The sequence below is a fragment of the Corylus avellana genome, chromosome ca7 (genome assembly GCF_901000735.1).
Source record: "Corylus avellana chromosome ca7, CavTom2PMs-1.0".
Taxonomy (NCBI): Eukaryota; Viridiplantae; Streptophyta; class Magnoliopsida; order Fagales; family Betulaceae; genus Corylus; species Corylus avellana.
Genome location: NC_081547.1, coordinates 1,645,769 through 1,663,294, shown reverse-complemented (window position 1 = coordinate 1,663,294; position 17,526 = coordinate 1,645,769). Strand labels below are relative to the sequence as shown.

At 34.9% G+C, this 17,526-nt stretch overlaps 3 protein-coding genes across 3 annotated transcripts; all 3 read left to right on the top strand.

Annotated features, from left to right (window-relative positions):
* The first annotated feature begins 3,785 nt into the window (after positions 1-3,785).
* On the top strand, positions 3,786-5,699 carry LOC132186483 (putative B3 domain-containing protein At5g66980). The gene is made up of 4 exons (XM_059600462.1): positions 3,786-3,831; positions 4,700-5,033; positions 5,135-5,268; positions 5,373-5,699. The coding sequence occupies exons 2-4, from the start codon at positions 4,940-4,942 to the stop codon at positions 5,697-5,699; spliced, it is 555 nt and encodes a 184-aa protein (XP_059456445.1). The 5' UTR covers positions 3,786-3,831; positions 4,700-4,939.
* A 1,271-nt stretch (positions 5,700-6,970) lies between these two features.
* Positions 6,971-9,697, top strand: LOC132186482 (cytochrome P450 CYP82D47-like). Its single transcript, XM_059600461.1, has 3 exons — positions 6,971-7,939; positions 8,754-8,906; positions 9,221-9,697. Exons 1-3 carry the CDS (start codon positions 6,971-6,973, stop codon positions 9,695-9,697), a joined length of 1,599 nt encoding a protein of 532 aa, XP_059456444.1.
* A 4,103-nt stretch (positions 9,698-13,800) lies between these two features.
* Positions 13,801-16,193, top strand: LOC132188228 (cytochrome P450 CYP82D47-like). The gene is made up of 2 exons (XM_059602637.1): positions 13,801-14,842; positions 15,461-16,193. The coding sequence occupies exons 1-2, from the start codon at positions 13,901-13,903 to the stop codon at positions 16,082-16,084; spliced, it is 1,566 nt and encodes a 521-aa protein (XP_059458620.1). The 5' UTR covers positions 13,801-13,900; the 3' UTR covers positions 16,085-16,193.
* The last annotated feature ends 1,333 nt before the right edge of the window (positions 16,194-17,526 follow it).

Here is a 17,526-nt window from a genome sequence, read left to right as displayed (position 1 = left end):
ATCTAAAAAATGTTTAATTTTTTTTATATAATTTAAAAATATAAATATTTGTGAAAAATATGGATTTCAAAATTCAAATTAAATAATTCGTATAAAATCTAATATATGTGATAAATTTGTAACAATTTTAATAAATAAAAAAAGATTAAAATTTTACATGTAATTTTGAGAATTTTTTCTCAACAATTTTATATTAAGGGTTAATTGTTAATCCAAAAATGTATCATGTGATTTTATGTTTAGGAATTAGGGCTAAATCACCCTTTTCCCATTGCGAGGGGAGATTCCCCTGCTATTCACCTTCGACAACTCCCAGTCTCTCACCACCGAGGTTGGATCTCCGCCACCAATGGCATGCGAGGATGATTTTCTTTGCTTTTTTTATTTTATTTTATTTTCTCTTTATTTTTAAAATAATGCTAGCGTAAAAAAATGAGACATTTCATTAAATTTTTTAATGGAATATGGACGGAGTGACTAATTTCATTAATTAGACAACTCCATGTACCATGTGTGATAACTTTAGAAATTAAGGTGACTATTTGATAATGGTTCAAAGCACATGTAATTAAATAACATTTTAACCCTTAAGTTTATTCAAAACACTTATTGAATTTTAGAAAGTAATAAAAATTGCTTTTTTTTCTTTCTAAATTTATAAGAGTAGTCAATTTTGTCTATTTGACATGCTTGTGTCTTTGCCATCCCATAAAACATAAAAATAAAGAAACGGTGAAAAAAATTCTCTAAACGGGTGGTAATTGGATTTTGTGACCCACCCATACCCTATGAAGGTGGTTGCGGAGGTGGGTGCCGCCCCATGACCGGCCCCACACGACAGCTATATATATTGTGTTAAAACTTTGAATGTATCTATGATATTATTGAGAGTGAGAAAATTTCTCATCCTCGGGATTGATTTATTAATGAAAGCTATACATTCTCTTCAAAACTTTGAATGTGAGAAGATCACATCCACTTAATAAGGTGTAGTACTTTAGCTAAATTATTTATTTATTTTTCTAAGTAAAAAAGTGGACAAAAAAGACCAATTATAACTACTCTTCCTAATAATGACTCTGGGTATTGCTATTGAAAACGGTTATGAATATTCATGAAAAATACTATTTACACATAATAAAACTAATATTTTATACAAGATAATTATCTTCCCCAAAGCTTCAAATCTCATCACGTCTTAGAATCTTATATCAATATAATAATTACAAAAATGAATGCTTCAGAAGACATTGATTAAAACGTAACCCAAAAAAAAAAAAAAAACGTACAATCAAACACAAAAGAAGCACGTCCCTGCTGTGGCACATGCGATATGATGAACATTACAAACAAGAAAAAGGAAAGAGAGAGAGAGAACCCAAACACAAAAGAAACGTGAAGGGAAGAGGACGTAGTACTGACTGCACAGTCGAACATTTTCTGCATGTCTCAGAGTCCAATATACGTACAGAACTGAGATAACATCAAATTAATTTTTATTGATTTCATCATATGCCAAACCATGCCATCATACCAAATTTTTATTCATTTATTTATTTATTAAGTTTTTTTAGTTATTTATTCTCAATATGCCAATAACAACAGTAATCATTTGATGAATTGAAATTTATAAAACATAATTTTTAAAGCGGTTGGACATTTAAAATTATACATATATTTTTTAGGCGTTTAAATGGTAATTTTTTTTTATACAGATCGACTCTAGCAAGACAAAGACACTCTCACAAGACAAGGACACTTTATAGAGACTATTGACCGGCAAACTCACGAGGCAAGGACACTTTTAACCTATTCTTTTTATTTGAAAAAAATCATTTACATGTTTTTTATTTTTTATTATTTTTTAATTAAGGACATCTCCATATATATACAAGCCTCTTGTCTATACATAAAATGTAGGCTTTGTTATTCATAAAACAAATTACTATATGTATAATTTTAAATGACGAACAACTTTAAAAATTATGCTTTATAAATTTCATTAAATAATTACTATTGTTATTGGCATATTGAGAATAAAAAAATAAATAAAAAAAATTGGTAGGAAGGTTTGGCTTGTTTGATGGTGTGCTCTGTACCTCGAAATAGGAGGACTGAGAATATTTGACTGTATAATGCAGAGAATGTTTGTCCTCTTCCCCTCCCTTGTTTCTTTTGATCAGTTTGACCATTTGGGGTTTTTTCTTCCTCTTTCATTTTTTCATACGTGCCACAGCAGGAACATGCAGAATCACGCTTCTCTTGTGCATGTTTCTCTCTTTTTCACTCCCCTTCTGTCGCTCTCTTCAAATTAATATATATATATATATATACCCAAACGAAAAAAGATCTTCTGCAAACCCAGCCCCTCCCTTGCCCACGCTGTCACTCCACCTCTACCCAAACAACTACATTAACTAATTGGTTCAATACTAAACAGACATTAATTAAGCCCCCAAATTCTAATATAACACCAAATTTCAATCCCAAAAACAGAGTGCATTCTAAAGGCAATAAATAGATGAAGCTAGAAAAAAAAGCACCTATTATTGGGCAAATTCTAGACAGCAACGTAAATAGTAACTACAGTAGACACAATGGACAGCGCCGGCGTAGAGAGAACAAAGCCAGATCGACTAATCAGTCCTTGTTAGTTATTGACCAATCTGATAATAACAAACATCACGGACACCACACCAGACTTGTGATATTGCAGATTCTCATCACAATGATGGGCTTGTCCTATCTCTCTCTCTCTCTCTCTCTCTCTCTGGTTCTTAGCTTTTTATTTTGTGGACTAAAGAAGATCTTCTTCACATTGAGATACCCACTCACCAACGACTCTCTCTCTCTCTTCTTTCTCTCTCTCTCTCTCTGGTTCTTAGCTTTCTATTTTGTGGACTAAAGAAGATCTTCTTCACATTGAGATACCCACTCACCAACGAAGCTACTCGCCAACGAAGCTATCTACAACATTTTTCACAGATCGCTTGACATTGAGATACCCACATACACCAATCTCAACATGTTCGTTTCCCAGGTATAGAAAATATCCTGCCTTCTCATCTGCTCTGAGAGAGGAAGAGATAGAGAGTCTTTCGTCATCTTTAGTCGTGAGTTTAATGCTTGACATGATGTTAGACAAAGCTCAAAGTATAAAAGTTGCTTCAGAGTCTCAAACCAAATAGAACAATATTTTTTTTTGTAAAAATTGCAGCTTTTGAAAACTAGTTTGAAACTTTGAAAGCTTTTATCGTGAATATTGTTCTTAATTTTCGTGTAGGACTTTTTTTTTGTGCAGTTTGCACTCACTTCTCTGCAAGAAAGCTTAAGGACGACAAAAATATTATTTTGAGGGGGGCGAAAGTATTATTTTGGGGGTTTGAACTATAAAAAAAAACTTATATTTAATTTTAAGACAAATTTTTAAAACTTTGGACGTTGGGTGATCTGTTCATTTTTATTTTTTCAGTCTAGTGTGTCTGATTTGTTGGGTTATTTTTTTTTTTTTCGTTTTGCTGAACTTGAGATAGAGCATATATTATGTTAGTTTGCTTTTGATTTTGTCCATTTCAAGAGGCCCTAAAAATTGTCCATTCTTTGTTGACTACGCCTTTGATTTCTACAATTCTTACATATTCTCCATTTTATAATTGTGTTGCTTTTTAATTGTCAAACGCGCACAAACAGGGCAAACAAGAAAAAAGAAAAAGAACGACACAGAGAGTGACAGCGAGCCGAATGGAGAGGTGTGGCGGACACAGACAGGCACAGGCCGTCAGGCCCAAGTTCTTCAAAGTATTTCACCCCGCTTCCAGCTCTCACCAACTAGTACAGCCTCTCTCTCTCTCTCTCTCTCTATATATATATATAATATGGCGTTTCTATAAGCTCAATGTTTTGTAATATTTGGTAGGTGTGAACTGTGAAGGGTAAAACACAATTTTTTATTTTAATTTTTTGGGTTCGTAGATTCATAAGTTGTCTTTTTCGTTGTTTCTTTGAAAATATTATTTCAAGCTTGACTTGTATTTATGATCATCTTGAAACAGTGTTTTCAAAAGGTTCATGGTTAATAAGATTTTCATCAGTCCAAAGGAAAATATATGACGAGCGGACGCTGTACGTGTATTTGATTTCATTTAACTATATCAATATGATGACTTTAAATGCAGTAACTAATTCTCTCTCTCTCTCTCTCTCTCTCTCTCAACATCTAAAGCACCAAATGATGAGTACTGTTGAATATGTCTATAATTTCTAATTTACTTTCCACGTACATCTAGCTAGTGGTGGCCATTTTGATCATCCTGAAATTCCATTTAAATAAATTAAATATACTTTTGTCATGATAAACAATTATATATCTCGCTTGAGTTACGAAGTAAAATACTTTTGATTGGCTGCAATTATAGGGATTTCTGTTTAATTATGTGCCTATTAATTATTACTTTTAATATCTTATGGGAGCTTTCGCTCCTTGGCCTTCCTTCCCTTCCCGTCCATTTATATACGCATATATATTTTTATCTGAAAATACCATCTCTATTCAAAGGAAAATTGTGGATAAGTTTTATGATCCAAATTAGAGGATTTTTAACACACTCAACATAAAGGAATGATTAATTATATGCAGTGTTTTTGAATGTAGCTAGAGTACTGTTTGATATCTAATGAAAATTCAATTTATTTTGTCTAGTCCATACCACCAGATTTTGTCAGGCATTTCAATGGAAGGATACCAGAAAAGGTATATTTCATTGATGATGCTAGAAAATCATGGTGTGTCCAACTAGAAGAAATTGGTGGGCACGTGTTGTTCACAAATGGCTGGGAATGCTTTAAACGTGCTCATTTTTTGAATTTTGGGGACTTCCTAATCTTCCGATACAATAGAAGTTCCTCATTTGAAGTGGAGATATTCGATAGACGAGGATGCATGAAGGAAGAACCAATAGATATTTGTGAGAGTACTCCTGCTGACGATAAATTGGAACAAGATTATAATATTGCAGAGCAAGATGAGGAAGGCGGTGAGTTGTATTTATATTTATTATTCAATTCTCAACTAATTGTCTATCTTCCATTTTTTGTTTGTTTTGTTTAACATGAAAATAAATTTGTTTACTTACAGATTCATCTGAAGTTAGTGGGCATAAATCAACAAATCTTGAAAAAAACAACACCCCTGAAGTGATAGCTCAACTTGTAGCATCAAAGACTCCACACTTTGTGCTGAGCAATACTAGTCATACACTAACTACCGTGGTGAGTCTTTGTGAGATATTTGTGTGATAGTACGGGTACATCGAGATTTTGATATATAGAGAAATGAGATTTTTGATGAGTCGTAATATTGTTTATGGTTGCAGTACATTCATACATCAGTGGTAAAAGCATTTAACATTGCACTAAAACCAGAGATTGTGCTTCGTGATCAAAATGGAAACGCCTGGCATGCGAGAATCCTATTCAAAGAAGATGGCCGAATAGCCATTGGTTGTGGGTGGTCTTATTTCGCGAAAAACAATGTGAAAGTTGGAGACCAATGCGTGTTTGAATTTGTCCTTCAGAGAGGAAATACATGTGAAGAAATACTTGTTCATGTTCTTCGTGGAAATGCAAGAATGAAGAAGCCCTCTAGCCATTGGCATTGGCACAGACATGTTAGGAAACGCAAGAATAGAGAAGCGCTCTAGCCATTGGCATTGGCACACACATGTTAACATTTTGACTGATCGATCTAGTCTAATGTACCTCAATCAACATTGCTCTTTCTTTTCTTTTTTTCTTTCTTTTTTTTTCTTTCTTTGTCTTGGCTGAGATTCAAAATGCCCAAGATTTTATTCTTCTCCATTTTGAAGACAATATTTTGGCTGAGAGTAGTGACCTTTTTCTGTGGCAAGTTGATAACCTTTGGTAATTACAAATTAAAGAGATGTGCTCGGAGGTCTTGTCTACCTGTAGGAACGCAACTTAATTAAATATTTATTAGTTAATTTTTTATTTTTATTTTTAAAAATAGTTACTTGTAAGGACAGAACCTTAAGTTAAAAAATTTGTTAAGTAGAGAATCCAATGGTTTGTTCTAGATTGGAGCACCCACTTAAAATGGCATAAAAAAAATAAAAATAATAAAAAATAATAAATAAAAAAACGTACATTAACTGGAACAATAATGAGATGAAAGGTTATATTGAATTTCATAAAACAAAATCTTATACCATAGTCCATAGAATCACGAAAAGACAGTTTATCGTCAAAATTAAATAATATGGAAGAAACTATTAAAAAGTTGCAATAATATAAATAAAATATAAATTGACACTTATTATTGGGTAATGTAATAGTGTCTATTATTATTATTTAAAAAAGAAACAAAAGCCTAATTCAAGGATTGAGATGAACACTCTCACTTTAGTATAGGGTATAGGTATAGTATGCTGTATTATTTTTACAAGATATAAAGAGGCATATACACATAAATAATGTTACAAATTACATTTTTATTCTACTACTACGACATCATATTGATGTTGCGTGCCAATAAATTCTTGTTAAAAACAAAATTAAAGGCTAATTGATACTTTCACATGCACGTCAATATAATAAAATAACAATAAAATAAACGTATGTTTCTTACATTATTCATATAGGTCTAGCTTAGTCATTCATGGACATGAGATCTCTAATTAGCCATTAATTACCTTTTTAAACCCCCTAAAGCCCCTCTCTCTCTCTCTCTCTCTCTCTCTTTCCTCTTCTACAAACTTTTTTTTTTGTTACACTTTTCATCCAAAAGTTTGCATTTCTTAAGGCGGCCGGCATTTGAGTTTGCATTTTTTAGTGTACAACTCTGGCAAACGAGTTAGATCGAGCTTGCATCTATCATGGAAGCAAATTTGCCTGTAATCCCGTACGTCCAAAACCCAATTCCCCTGGAATAATATCTACTCTATCTGCCTGGAATATGGACCCTGTTCTCCAATTCCCGTCAGCAATAATATCTACCCTCCTTGCCCTGCTACTCTTATGTGTTTTTGTTTATCAAAAAAAGAAACCCACTCCTCATAAGAAAACGACCTGTAGCATACCTCAAGCAGGAGGTGCTTGGCCTTTCATAGGCCACCTGCACCTCTTAGGGGACCAACAACTAACCCACAAGACACTTGGTGCCATGGCTGACAAATATGGTCCTGTTTTTACTATAAACCTGGGTTCACATAAAGTTGTAGTTTTGAGCTGTTGGGAAATGGCCAAAGAGTGTTTTACTGTCCACGACAAGATTTTCTCCACCAGACCAACCATACTTGCTTCAAGAGTACTAGGATACGAGAATGCTATGTTTGGGTTTGCCCCTTACGGGCCTTTCTGGCGTGAAATGCGCAAGATAACTACAATTGAGCTTCTGTCAACCCATCGGCTTGATATGCTCAAGCAAAAACGTTCTTCGCAGGTCGAGGCTGCAATCAGAGAATTGTTCGAGTTATGTGTTGGGAAAGGTTGTGCAGAAACAGGGGTTTTGGTTGAGATGAAACATTGGTTTGGGGATTTGATGCTCAATGTATTTTTGAGGATGGTGGCAGGGAAGCAATGCTGTGTAGGTGGAGCTGATTGTGAAGAAGGTGAGGTGCAGAGCTTTGAGAATTTGATGGGGGATGTATCTTTTTTGTTTGGGGTATTCGTGCTGTCTGATACGATGCCGTTTCTTGGGTGGTTGGATGTCAATGGATATAAAAAGGGCCAAAAGGCAATGAAAAGAACTGCAAAGAAATTGGATTCTATGATTGGAAGGTTGCTGGAGGAGCATAAGGAGAATAGATTGTTGGGTGGGGAGGGAAAGGAAGATCAGGATTTCATGGATGTGATGCTGACCATCCTAGGAGATGCCAAGATCTCTGGTTTTGACGCAGATACCATTAACAAGGCCACTTGCCTGGTAACTATTTGCCTACTAATTAAGCTACGCATTTCATTTCATCACTCTACAATAATTTCTTGATTTTTTTTTTTTAATGGCTGGAGCTCGAGATGAATTATTTAATCATCGTGAAGTAAACTAATTGAAAAAAATATATATATATAGGGCAGCCTAAACATCGGCAAGTGACATTGAAATATAGCTCATCACGAAATATATATATATATAAATTAAGCTTGACCCTTATCAAAATTAAATTTTGCGCCTCTTTCGGGCCTTTTCCCTTGCATTAACAAATCCTAGTTCCATATTCCTTGTTGTTCACCTTAGTTGGTCGGTAATTTATATATATATAAAAAAAAATTAAGCTTAACCCTTATCAAAATTAAATTTTGCACTTCTTTCGGGCTTTACCCCTTGCATTAACAAATCCTAGTTCCATATTCCTTGTTGGTCACCTTGGTTGGTCGGTAATTTGTATCTCTAGTGGAAAAAACAAATTATTTCTGTAAATTAAAAAATTAAGTACTGTACAGTCAAGGCTTCATCATTCGAAACCAATTACCTCTGCATCTCCCAGCTTTTGATGAAAGATGCATGACATGAAAATTTTGTTTATTTTGTGCTTTAGTAAACTTGGTGGGATGGGGATCCAAATTTCATTAAAATTTGAGCAACTCAAAGTGAACTCCTTCTTTGGATTGCTCGAATTTTGGTAAATTTGATCACCCAAATGTAGGAATCCGCATTCAACTTTGTACTTGATAATGATATGCTAGCTAGGGAATAAATTAGAGGATTGGAATACTAATAATGAGACTTAATTTGGCAGAATTTAATCATAGCGGGAAGTGATGCGACCATGGTTCTTCTAACGTGGACTCTATCTCTACTACTCAACAATCAACACGTGTTGAGAAAGGCCCAAGACGAGTTAAACATTCATGTTGGCAAAGACAGACATCCGGATGAATCGGACATTAAGGCCCTGTTTGTCAATGGCCCTGGAACGGTACTGTTCCAGGGCCGATACTGTAGCCTTTTTTGGGAATAAGTGTTTGAATGGTTTTAGTGAAAATGTTTTGTAGGGAAAAGTGAAAAAATATATTTTATATGAAAAAATGTAAAAAATTTGTTTTGTAATGATTTTTTTATTTAAATAATAATAATAAAAATGATTGATGTGGTATAAAAAGTAGAGATGTTGGAATTAATTTTAAGGTGAAAAGTTTTTTTTTTTGGGATTGAGGGAGGCCTGAAACAGTACCGTTCCAGGGCCATTGGCAAACAGGGCCTAAGAATCTGGTCTATCTCCAGGCCATTGTCAAGGAAACATTGCGCCTATACCCACCTGCCCCAATCATTAGCCTTCGTGCCGCAATGGAAGACTGCACCCTCTCACCCGGATATCACGTTCCCGCCGGCACGCGTTTAATGGTGAATGCCTGGAAAATCCACCGGAATAAACACCTGTGGCCTGACCCTCTCAAGTTCCAGCCGGAGAGATTTCTGACCAGCCACAAGGACATTGACGTGAGAGGTCACAACTTCGAGCTCATCCCTTTTGGCTCAGGAAGGCGATCGTGCCCTGGAGTCTCACTAGCTCTTCAACTGGTGCATTTGACTTTGGCTAGCTTGTTGCATGCTTTTGATGTTACCAAGCCATCGAATGATGACGTGGACATGACGGAGAGCCCTGGCTTAGCAAATCTGAAAGCAACCCCCCTGGAAGTTATCCTTACTCCACGTCTCAACTCTCGACTATATTCGCAGTAAATTAGTTTATATAATGCCATGATGCCATTAAGGAAACTATGTATGCATTTTCATGCACCAGAACTTGTCATTTCATAAATTTCTGCTGAATTTGATGAGATTTTTGGAAATCCATATATCTTTAAAAAAAAATAAATAAATAAAAAATGGTTATGGAGACGAAATATACTGCATTAGGAAGCAAAAAGCTCTATTAATTAATGGGCTTAAAGTTTAAATTGGAGAATGGATTGGGATTGGCCCACTTGGAAACCACTCACGTACCCAGGGCCCTTTATGCATGGGCTTAGACTAAGTCATACCCAATACTTTAAATCCTCTTAGACTCGACTCAATTGGGACTAAAATCTAAAAAACACATTTTAAATTTTGAAGAGAAAATCTGAATTTACGAGAGAGATTTGTCAAACCCAGCTACTTAGTACTTAGTTTGCAGAGCTTCCCTATCGTGTCAGACAAGCAAGGACATAAAGTAGACTTTTCAAATTTTTGGAAACCCTATAACGGCAAGTCAAATTTTCTTTTAAGTAACTTGTTTTTGTCTGGTTTGGACTTTCGAAATTGAAAATTTTCTTTGAAAATTAATTCAATAAAAATCCATGCATGGCCGACTTTGGGGGAGTCAAAAGTCCCCTCCTTGTTCCACAGTCCACACCAACCCTGAACCATTATACAACATGCTATTTTCTACATAAATTTTAAAATTCAAACTTTTAGGACTTACGGGTTCCTAAGTTATGATCCATTTTTATATATTTAAAAAAAAAAAAATCTCAAATAGTTGGACATGCACACTCTATTCCAATTCATTAGGCTCATCTAAAATTCAATTGAAATATAAAATATGAAATGTTATAGAGGTAGTCGGCTAGCCCTCTCCAATCCCCCACTCATCTTGTGAAGAGAGCCATTCCTTACCAGAGAAGAAGGATGGTGGCCCTCTCATGTGAGAGGCAACCTCCTTGCATGGAGGGGTGGCCACCCATATTCCGTGAGGGACAACCCCCCTTCACCAAGAGGAGATTGCCCCTCTCGTGTGAGGGGCAGTTTCTTCCCACTCCTTTATTTTATTTTATTTTATTTACGATGTATTTATAATTTAAAGTAAATGTGTTACATGAAACATGACGCGCTAAATGAGAGTCACATAATACCTGCTAATTTATGGTTTGATATAACAACGATGATTAATTTGCCAGCTGCCTGACGAAGAAACTTATTTAAAAACCAAAGTAAAACATAAGTTCCGTTGCTTAAGATTCCTCTGTGACAATTATTAACAATATTCGTTTCTTAACTTGTATTGTATGCCGTATGGTGTAGTAAGACGGAGCCCCTTGAAAGCTTCTCTTGTTAGTTGGTTCAGACACACCACGGAGACTTCCCAAAGCGCTGCTCTTCATCTATGAGTCATAAGAGATGGGCACCAATTGGCTTTAATTATTGTATGTCAACCATTTTTGTCGTGAAAACTCTGCATCTCCTACCAATAATATAGCATACGAGCATCATGGGCTATATTATTATTGTTAATTATATTTAAAATATATAATATATGTGGGTAGGTCAGTAGGTGGTTATATAGTTTTATTCCTGATAGTTGATTCTTCCCACCAATAGTATAGCATATATAGCTACGACCAACTTGTGCTATATTATTATTATTATTATGTAAGAGTATTTAATCGTCTCGGACCCCCCACCAAAATGATTATGCGATTAATAGTAATTAATTAACTGGTCTACCTACTTGTACGTTGACCTCTAAAAATTTACTATTTAGAGCACTATTAGCAGCCTCATGAAAATTATTTTTTTGATTATTTCGGTGAGACAATTTAATAAAAGTGGCTTAAATTTTCATTTTTTATACTCGCAATTTTAACCAAAATAAAATGGTGAGTTAACAATCCTCACTATCTTTCATTTCTTTTTCTTTTTTTTTTTTTTTTTCAGGCCTCTCTCCCTTCTCTTTTCTTTTCTCTCACCCATTCAGCATTTAGCCCATTTCCCTCCGCCATTTCGCCCCCACAAATTACCGTTCGAGAAAGAATATTATCAGAAAATTTCAAATTTTTAAAAACATTAAATAAAACAAATATTCTTAAAATAGACCATTAAGAAAATACAAACATTCAAAAATGTAAAAGTTAGAGAAAAAAATAAACAAATATTTGAAAAATAATATTTAAATGAGATATTGAAAGTGGATTGTTAAAATAATGAGACTGTTGTGGGTGTTCTAAAAATATGAGTTGTTAAAAAAAAAAAAAAAAAAAAAAAAAAAAAAGTATTTTTGATTATTTTGGCGAGTAATATTTGGTGGGGTTGCTAGAAATGCTCTTACAATGCAATAAATGTGTTTTATGTAAAAGTATAGGTGGACATACAGATGAGACTTTAACGAACGATTTCTCTTTTTGAGAATTGTTGTTTTACTATTAAAATGATGCCTCAATGAAATGGTTTTGTCAAAACGACCCCATGCCAAGCATTCCTAAGACGTGGGTTTTTTTTTTTTGATTATTTTTATGGCCTGATCAAGCAGATAAAACCTCCCGGTAATCTTATCTATAAAAGATACAAGTTTTCCTCGTCTTTTAAAAAAAAATCTTATGTCCTTTCTCTAGGCGATCGCCAAACAAGACAGACCTTCATCAATTATTTTTTTTAAATAACTCAATAATAGAATCATGTGTAACCATGATGACTGTTACATTAAAAAATCTCTCCTCCAGATAAGGATTACCACATAAGACAGGAATATATTATGATTATATATATATATATATGATTCAGTCAACGTCTACCAGTTGCAGGCTTGTAGCAGGTATCAATATATAAATAATTATTTTATATATTAATTTTAAGTATAATGCCAAAAGAATTTTTTTTTTTTTAGCTCACAATTATTCTACAGCTATAATCAACCCTTAATTTTTTTTTTAAAAGATTAATCGGAGAATTAGTTAATACTTGCATGTTAAATATTATGCGACAATTATGAAATAAAAATATAATACGTAACATTTGTCTCATTTTCTATCACTTTTTTCTCTTTTTAACTATTCATTATATATAGAAAAATAAAACCAAAAATCATGGTCGTTGTCTGAACTGATTCATTAGTTTGCTACAGTTATAGCACTATTTACAGCCTTACTAAAACTATTTTTTGGTTAGTTTGATGAGTCAATTTAGTGAAAAGTCTTAAAACCTTCATTTTCAGCCTCACCAATTGACCTAAAAAAAAAAAAGTGAGGGAATAATACTCACCAAATGAATAAAAAAATGGTTTTTCTTTTTTCTTTTTTTCTTTCTCCTCCTTTAATAGTTAAAAAAAAAAAAAAAACAAATTATTGAAAAAGAATATTTAAATTGAATAGTAAAAGTAGATTATTAAAATAGTAAAATAGTTGAGATGTTCTAGAAAAGTAAACCGTTAAAATAGAAAAAATATATATTTTTAGTTATTTTGATGAGTAAAATTTGGTGAAACTGCTAAAAATAATAAGAAAATGGTCTGTTGAACGAGTATGAGGATCCTCTCAATCGATTCCGTTGAACAAAGAGGCATGCGGTGGGTGGGAAAAAAACTATTTAAGACGAGCAGTTTTCACACTAACATGAAGGGTGAAACACATTTCTTTGTGTTCTGCAAACAAATAATTAACACCTTTCTTTGACCAAATGGGATATATTCATTTTTGCTTTTGAAAACCGAATTCCAGCCATTGAAAGACAACTCCAGTCTCCCACTGGCGTTAGAGTCAAAGTCGACGGCTTGCTAAAGCGACACCTACCAACCAATCGAGGGCGGTCCAAGTTGAGGGCTTCCAAGCAAAATGACAAATCACCCTTTGACAATCATCGTATGCTGACCCACGCCATCGCCCACTCCTATTTTTTTTTTTTTTAAACTCCTTAAAATATATATTTTTTTGTCCCCTTAATTTTTTTTTTCTTTTGTTTTGTCCCCTAACGTGGTATTGGGCAATTGTAGTCTTTGTAGAATATTGGGGAGGTAGTTGGTCTCAAAAGGCAGGCTATATATTATTAAGCTCAAGTTTCAAAGAAAAAAAATCAACCAAGATAAATTTTTTTTTTTGTATTATATATATGAAGCTCTAAGAGGAACTCCACTCCACACTTCATCACTCAAATCCAATCCTGCTAGCTACTACCTCTGAGGACTCACCTCCAATGGAGCCTCTCACCCAATTTATCTTGACCCTCTCTGTCCTGCTTGTCTGTGCCTTGATTTTCAAGAGCCGAGCCGGTCCTAAGAAAAAGGCCTGCACTGCGCCTGCAGCCGGTGGCACTCTGCCAATCATCGGCCATCTGCACCTCCTAGGTGGCCGGACACTTGCCCACAAAGTGTTTAGCAACATGGCCGACAAGTACGGACCAGTCTATACAATAAAGCTGGGTTCCTACAGATATCTGGTTATCAACAGTTGGGAAGTTGCGAAAGAGTGCTTCACTGTCCACGACAAGGCCTTCTCGACCAGGCCAAGTGTGGCGGCGGCGAGGTTGTTGGGCTATAACTGTGCTATGTTTGGGTTGACCGGGTATGGGGAGTACTGGCGTAAAATGCGCAAGATAGCCACAATTGAGCTGTTGTCGAATCACCGACTTGACCTGCTGAAGCACAAACCAGCTGCAGAGGTGGACAGTATGATGAAAGAACTGTACAAAGTGTGCGGTCGTAAAGGGGGCGCAGAAAGTGGAACTGTTGTGGACATGAAGCAATGGTATGGGAACTTGACGCTTAATATTGCTATTAGAATGGTGGGAGGGAAGCGATACTTTGGGACTAACGCCGATGTGGATGAAGAATCGGCGAATCGGGTTCAAAAAGTGATGAGGGAGGTGATTTATCTGTTTGGGGTGTTTGTGTTGTCTGATGCACTTCCTCTTTTCGGTTGGTTGGATACGAATGGGTATGAGAACAGGATGAAGCGAGCTGCCAAAGAATTGGATCGCCTCATTTCATCGTGGCTGGAGGAGCATAAACAGAGGAGGTTGACGGAGGGCAAGCGGTCTGAAGAAGATCAAGATTTTATGGATGTCATGCTCAACACCGTCGAAGATGCCAAGATTTCTAAATTCGACGCCGACACCATCACCAAGGCCACTTGCTTGGTAAAATTTTCACTCTTATCTTATCTATTCTTATCTTTTTAAGGTCTTATAATTATTATTTTCTAAGTAATTGTAAAAACTTTTAATTATTATTATTTTTTTTGAAGACTAATTTTAAAGTTGGTTCATATCGTGCTATCAATATTTTTTTTTTTTTCTAATTTGATATCAATATTAATTACAAGTGTCATATACAATGTTCAATGATAAGTGATCTTGAAAGTTTAAAATTAAATTAAATTATTTAATTAATATTTTAATGATTTTCTTCGTATTCAAGCTTTTATTTTGATATTATGTTAAATTAAATTAATATTTTAACATATAATATTATAATATTGCCTATAGAATTGACTCAATTTAAGATAAGAACTTGCTACTTTGTACATTTCTGTGTCGGCATGAAAATATCCTATTTAATTAAGCCTTATCAAGGAAACGTATACACCCACAACAAATAGTGTTTTTTTTAAGAAATATCTATACCAAGTGGTTGCTTAGGCTGCATATGGGTAACCAATTTATTTATTTATTTTTGAAGAAAAATAAATTATTGGGGCTATTTTGTTTTGTGTATTGACTGACAATCGAGCTCTTTTTTTTTTTTTTTTTTGGCAGAATCTAATTTTAGCAGGAAGTGACACGACCATGGTAACTCTTGTATGGGCTTTGTCCTGTCTAATGAATAGTGACGAAGCGCTGAAGAAGACGTATGAAGAGCTGGAGAGAGTGGTTGGCAATGATAGACACGTTGACGATTCTGACATAAAAAATTTAGTTTATCTCCAAGCCGTAGTCAAGGAAGCACTGCGCCTATACCCAGCCAGTCCACTCGTGCATCGTGCTCTACTGGAAGACTGCACCCTCTCCGGTGGCTACTTCATTCCGGCCAACACGAGGGTGATGGTGAACGTCTGGAAAATTCAACGGGACGAGACAAAATGGGTGGACCCCGATGTGTTCAGGCCGGAGAGATATTTTACTACCCACAAGGACATGGACGTGAGGGGTAACACTTATGAGTACCTTGCTTTTGGGACGGGAAGGAGATCTTGCGCTGGGGTCTCATTTGCTCTACAAATGGTGCATTTGTCGCTCGCTGGCTTCTTGCAGGCTTTCAAGGTTTCTAGGCCATCAAAGGAGCTTGTGGATATGACTGAGAGTGTTGGTTTGACAAACTTGAAGCAATCCCCACTTGAAATTCGCATCACTCCACGTCTTCCTGCTGAACTCTACAAATGATCACTCTAATATTTAATTAAGCTTTCTGCATTTAAATTACGTGTTCCTATGCTTTTGTGTTTGTTCCATCGCCAATAAGAGCAATAAGAGTAATAATGCTACTTTTTTAGGCCTTTTTTTTTTTTTTGGTCCATGCATGTAACGCTTTTTAAATTATTTTTCATGTACGTTATTTATAGAGTGTACTCTGCTTTGAATTAGATATTTAAACAATATTGAAATCAATCGTTTCAATTCCACATATTCATTTCGGCAGCTAGCTACTAACAATAAATTAAAATATTTTTAATAAGTAACTAGGGAAAATAGCAAATGGACAAAGGCTTTCTTCTCAGCTTCTCTCTCTTGTTTAGTGAGACAATGTTGAAGACAATTGCCAACCAAAGAAGAATTCTACTCCAGTTAAACTACTAAAGGATCACGTTGGTAAATCATCTAAAGTAAAAGATCACGGTTGTAATGCGGAAAACATAAACTACTGTACTACTTCTTTCATGGTATCAAGGCATTATTAACAAGGACATACGCCAATACGCCTCTTTCTCTGTTTTGTTTTGTTTGTTTGTTTGTTTTTTTTTTTTTTTTTTTGTACTTCCTCGGCTTCTACCAGTCTTAATATCTCATCTTCCTCTAGAACTGTCTACCCATCAATGCCCATCTCATCTTCCATTGAACCCAATCTTGAATGTTTGGAACATACCCAGAACAGCAATAGGTTTCTTCTCACAGGTGTTGACTTGTGAAGCTCCATGATTCTGCTTCTTTGTACCCAACTAACTTCATCATCTTCTAATGGCTGTGATGCAAAAAACACACAAACAAATTAAATTCTCTAATTGAAAAAAAAACCTGATGTTAGTGCTCTTATAGGATTTCACGTTTGTAAGCCATGAAATGAAGTGCGGATATGACTTGAAGTCAACCCCACCTGAAGTTCTCATTACTTCATGTCTCGATCCTGGACTCTTTCGAGGCCATCAATATATCCTGTAAAAAAGCCAAGCGCCTCTCCACTACGCTGATATTGCTGAGGCCCATGGGGCATGATGATGCTGCTTCATCTTCTTGCCGCTCAGTTTTTCGCCTTCCTTGGAATTTATTTGCTTTTGCCGTAAGGAGACACCATCAATATTCAATATTATTCTTCCCATCAGCCAGATCTCTATTTTTATTATTATTTTTTTTTACCTATGATATTAACTTTTTTTGTTAGGGGAGTTTTCATATCCATTCTTGAAAAAGTATAAAGCTATATAAATCGTAGCCAAAGTTATCAAGTTACAATATCATAGAGATAAACATAAAAATTTTACAATCAAGTGTTATCTATAACTCAACATTTACTAGCCCATGTCAACACTTTAATTATAGAATATATCTGCTATAAGTAGATTCAATCTAATACATAGGTAGCCTATATTCTCAATTTTTATTTTTTCAGC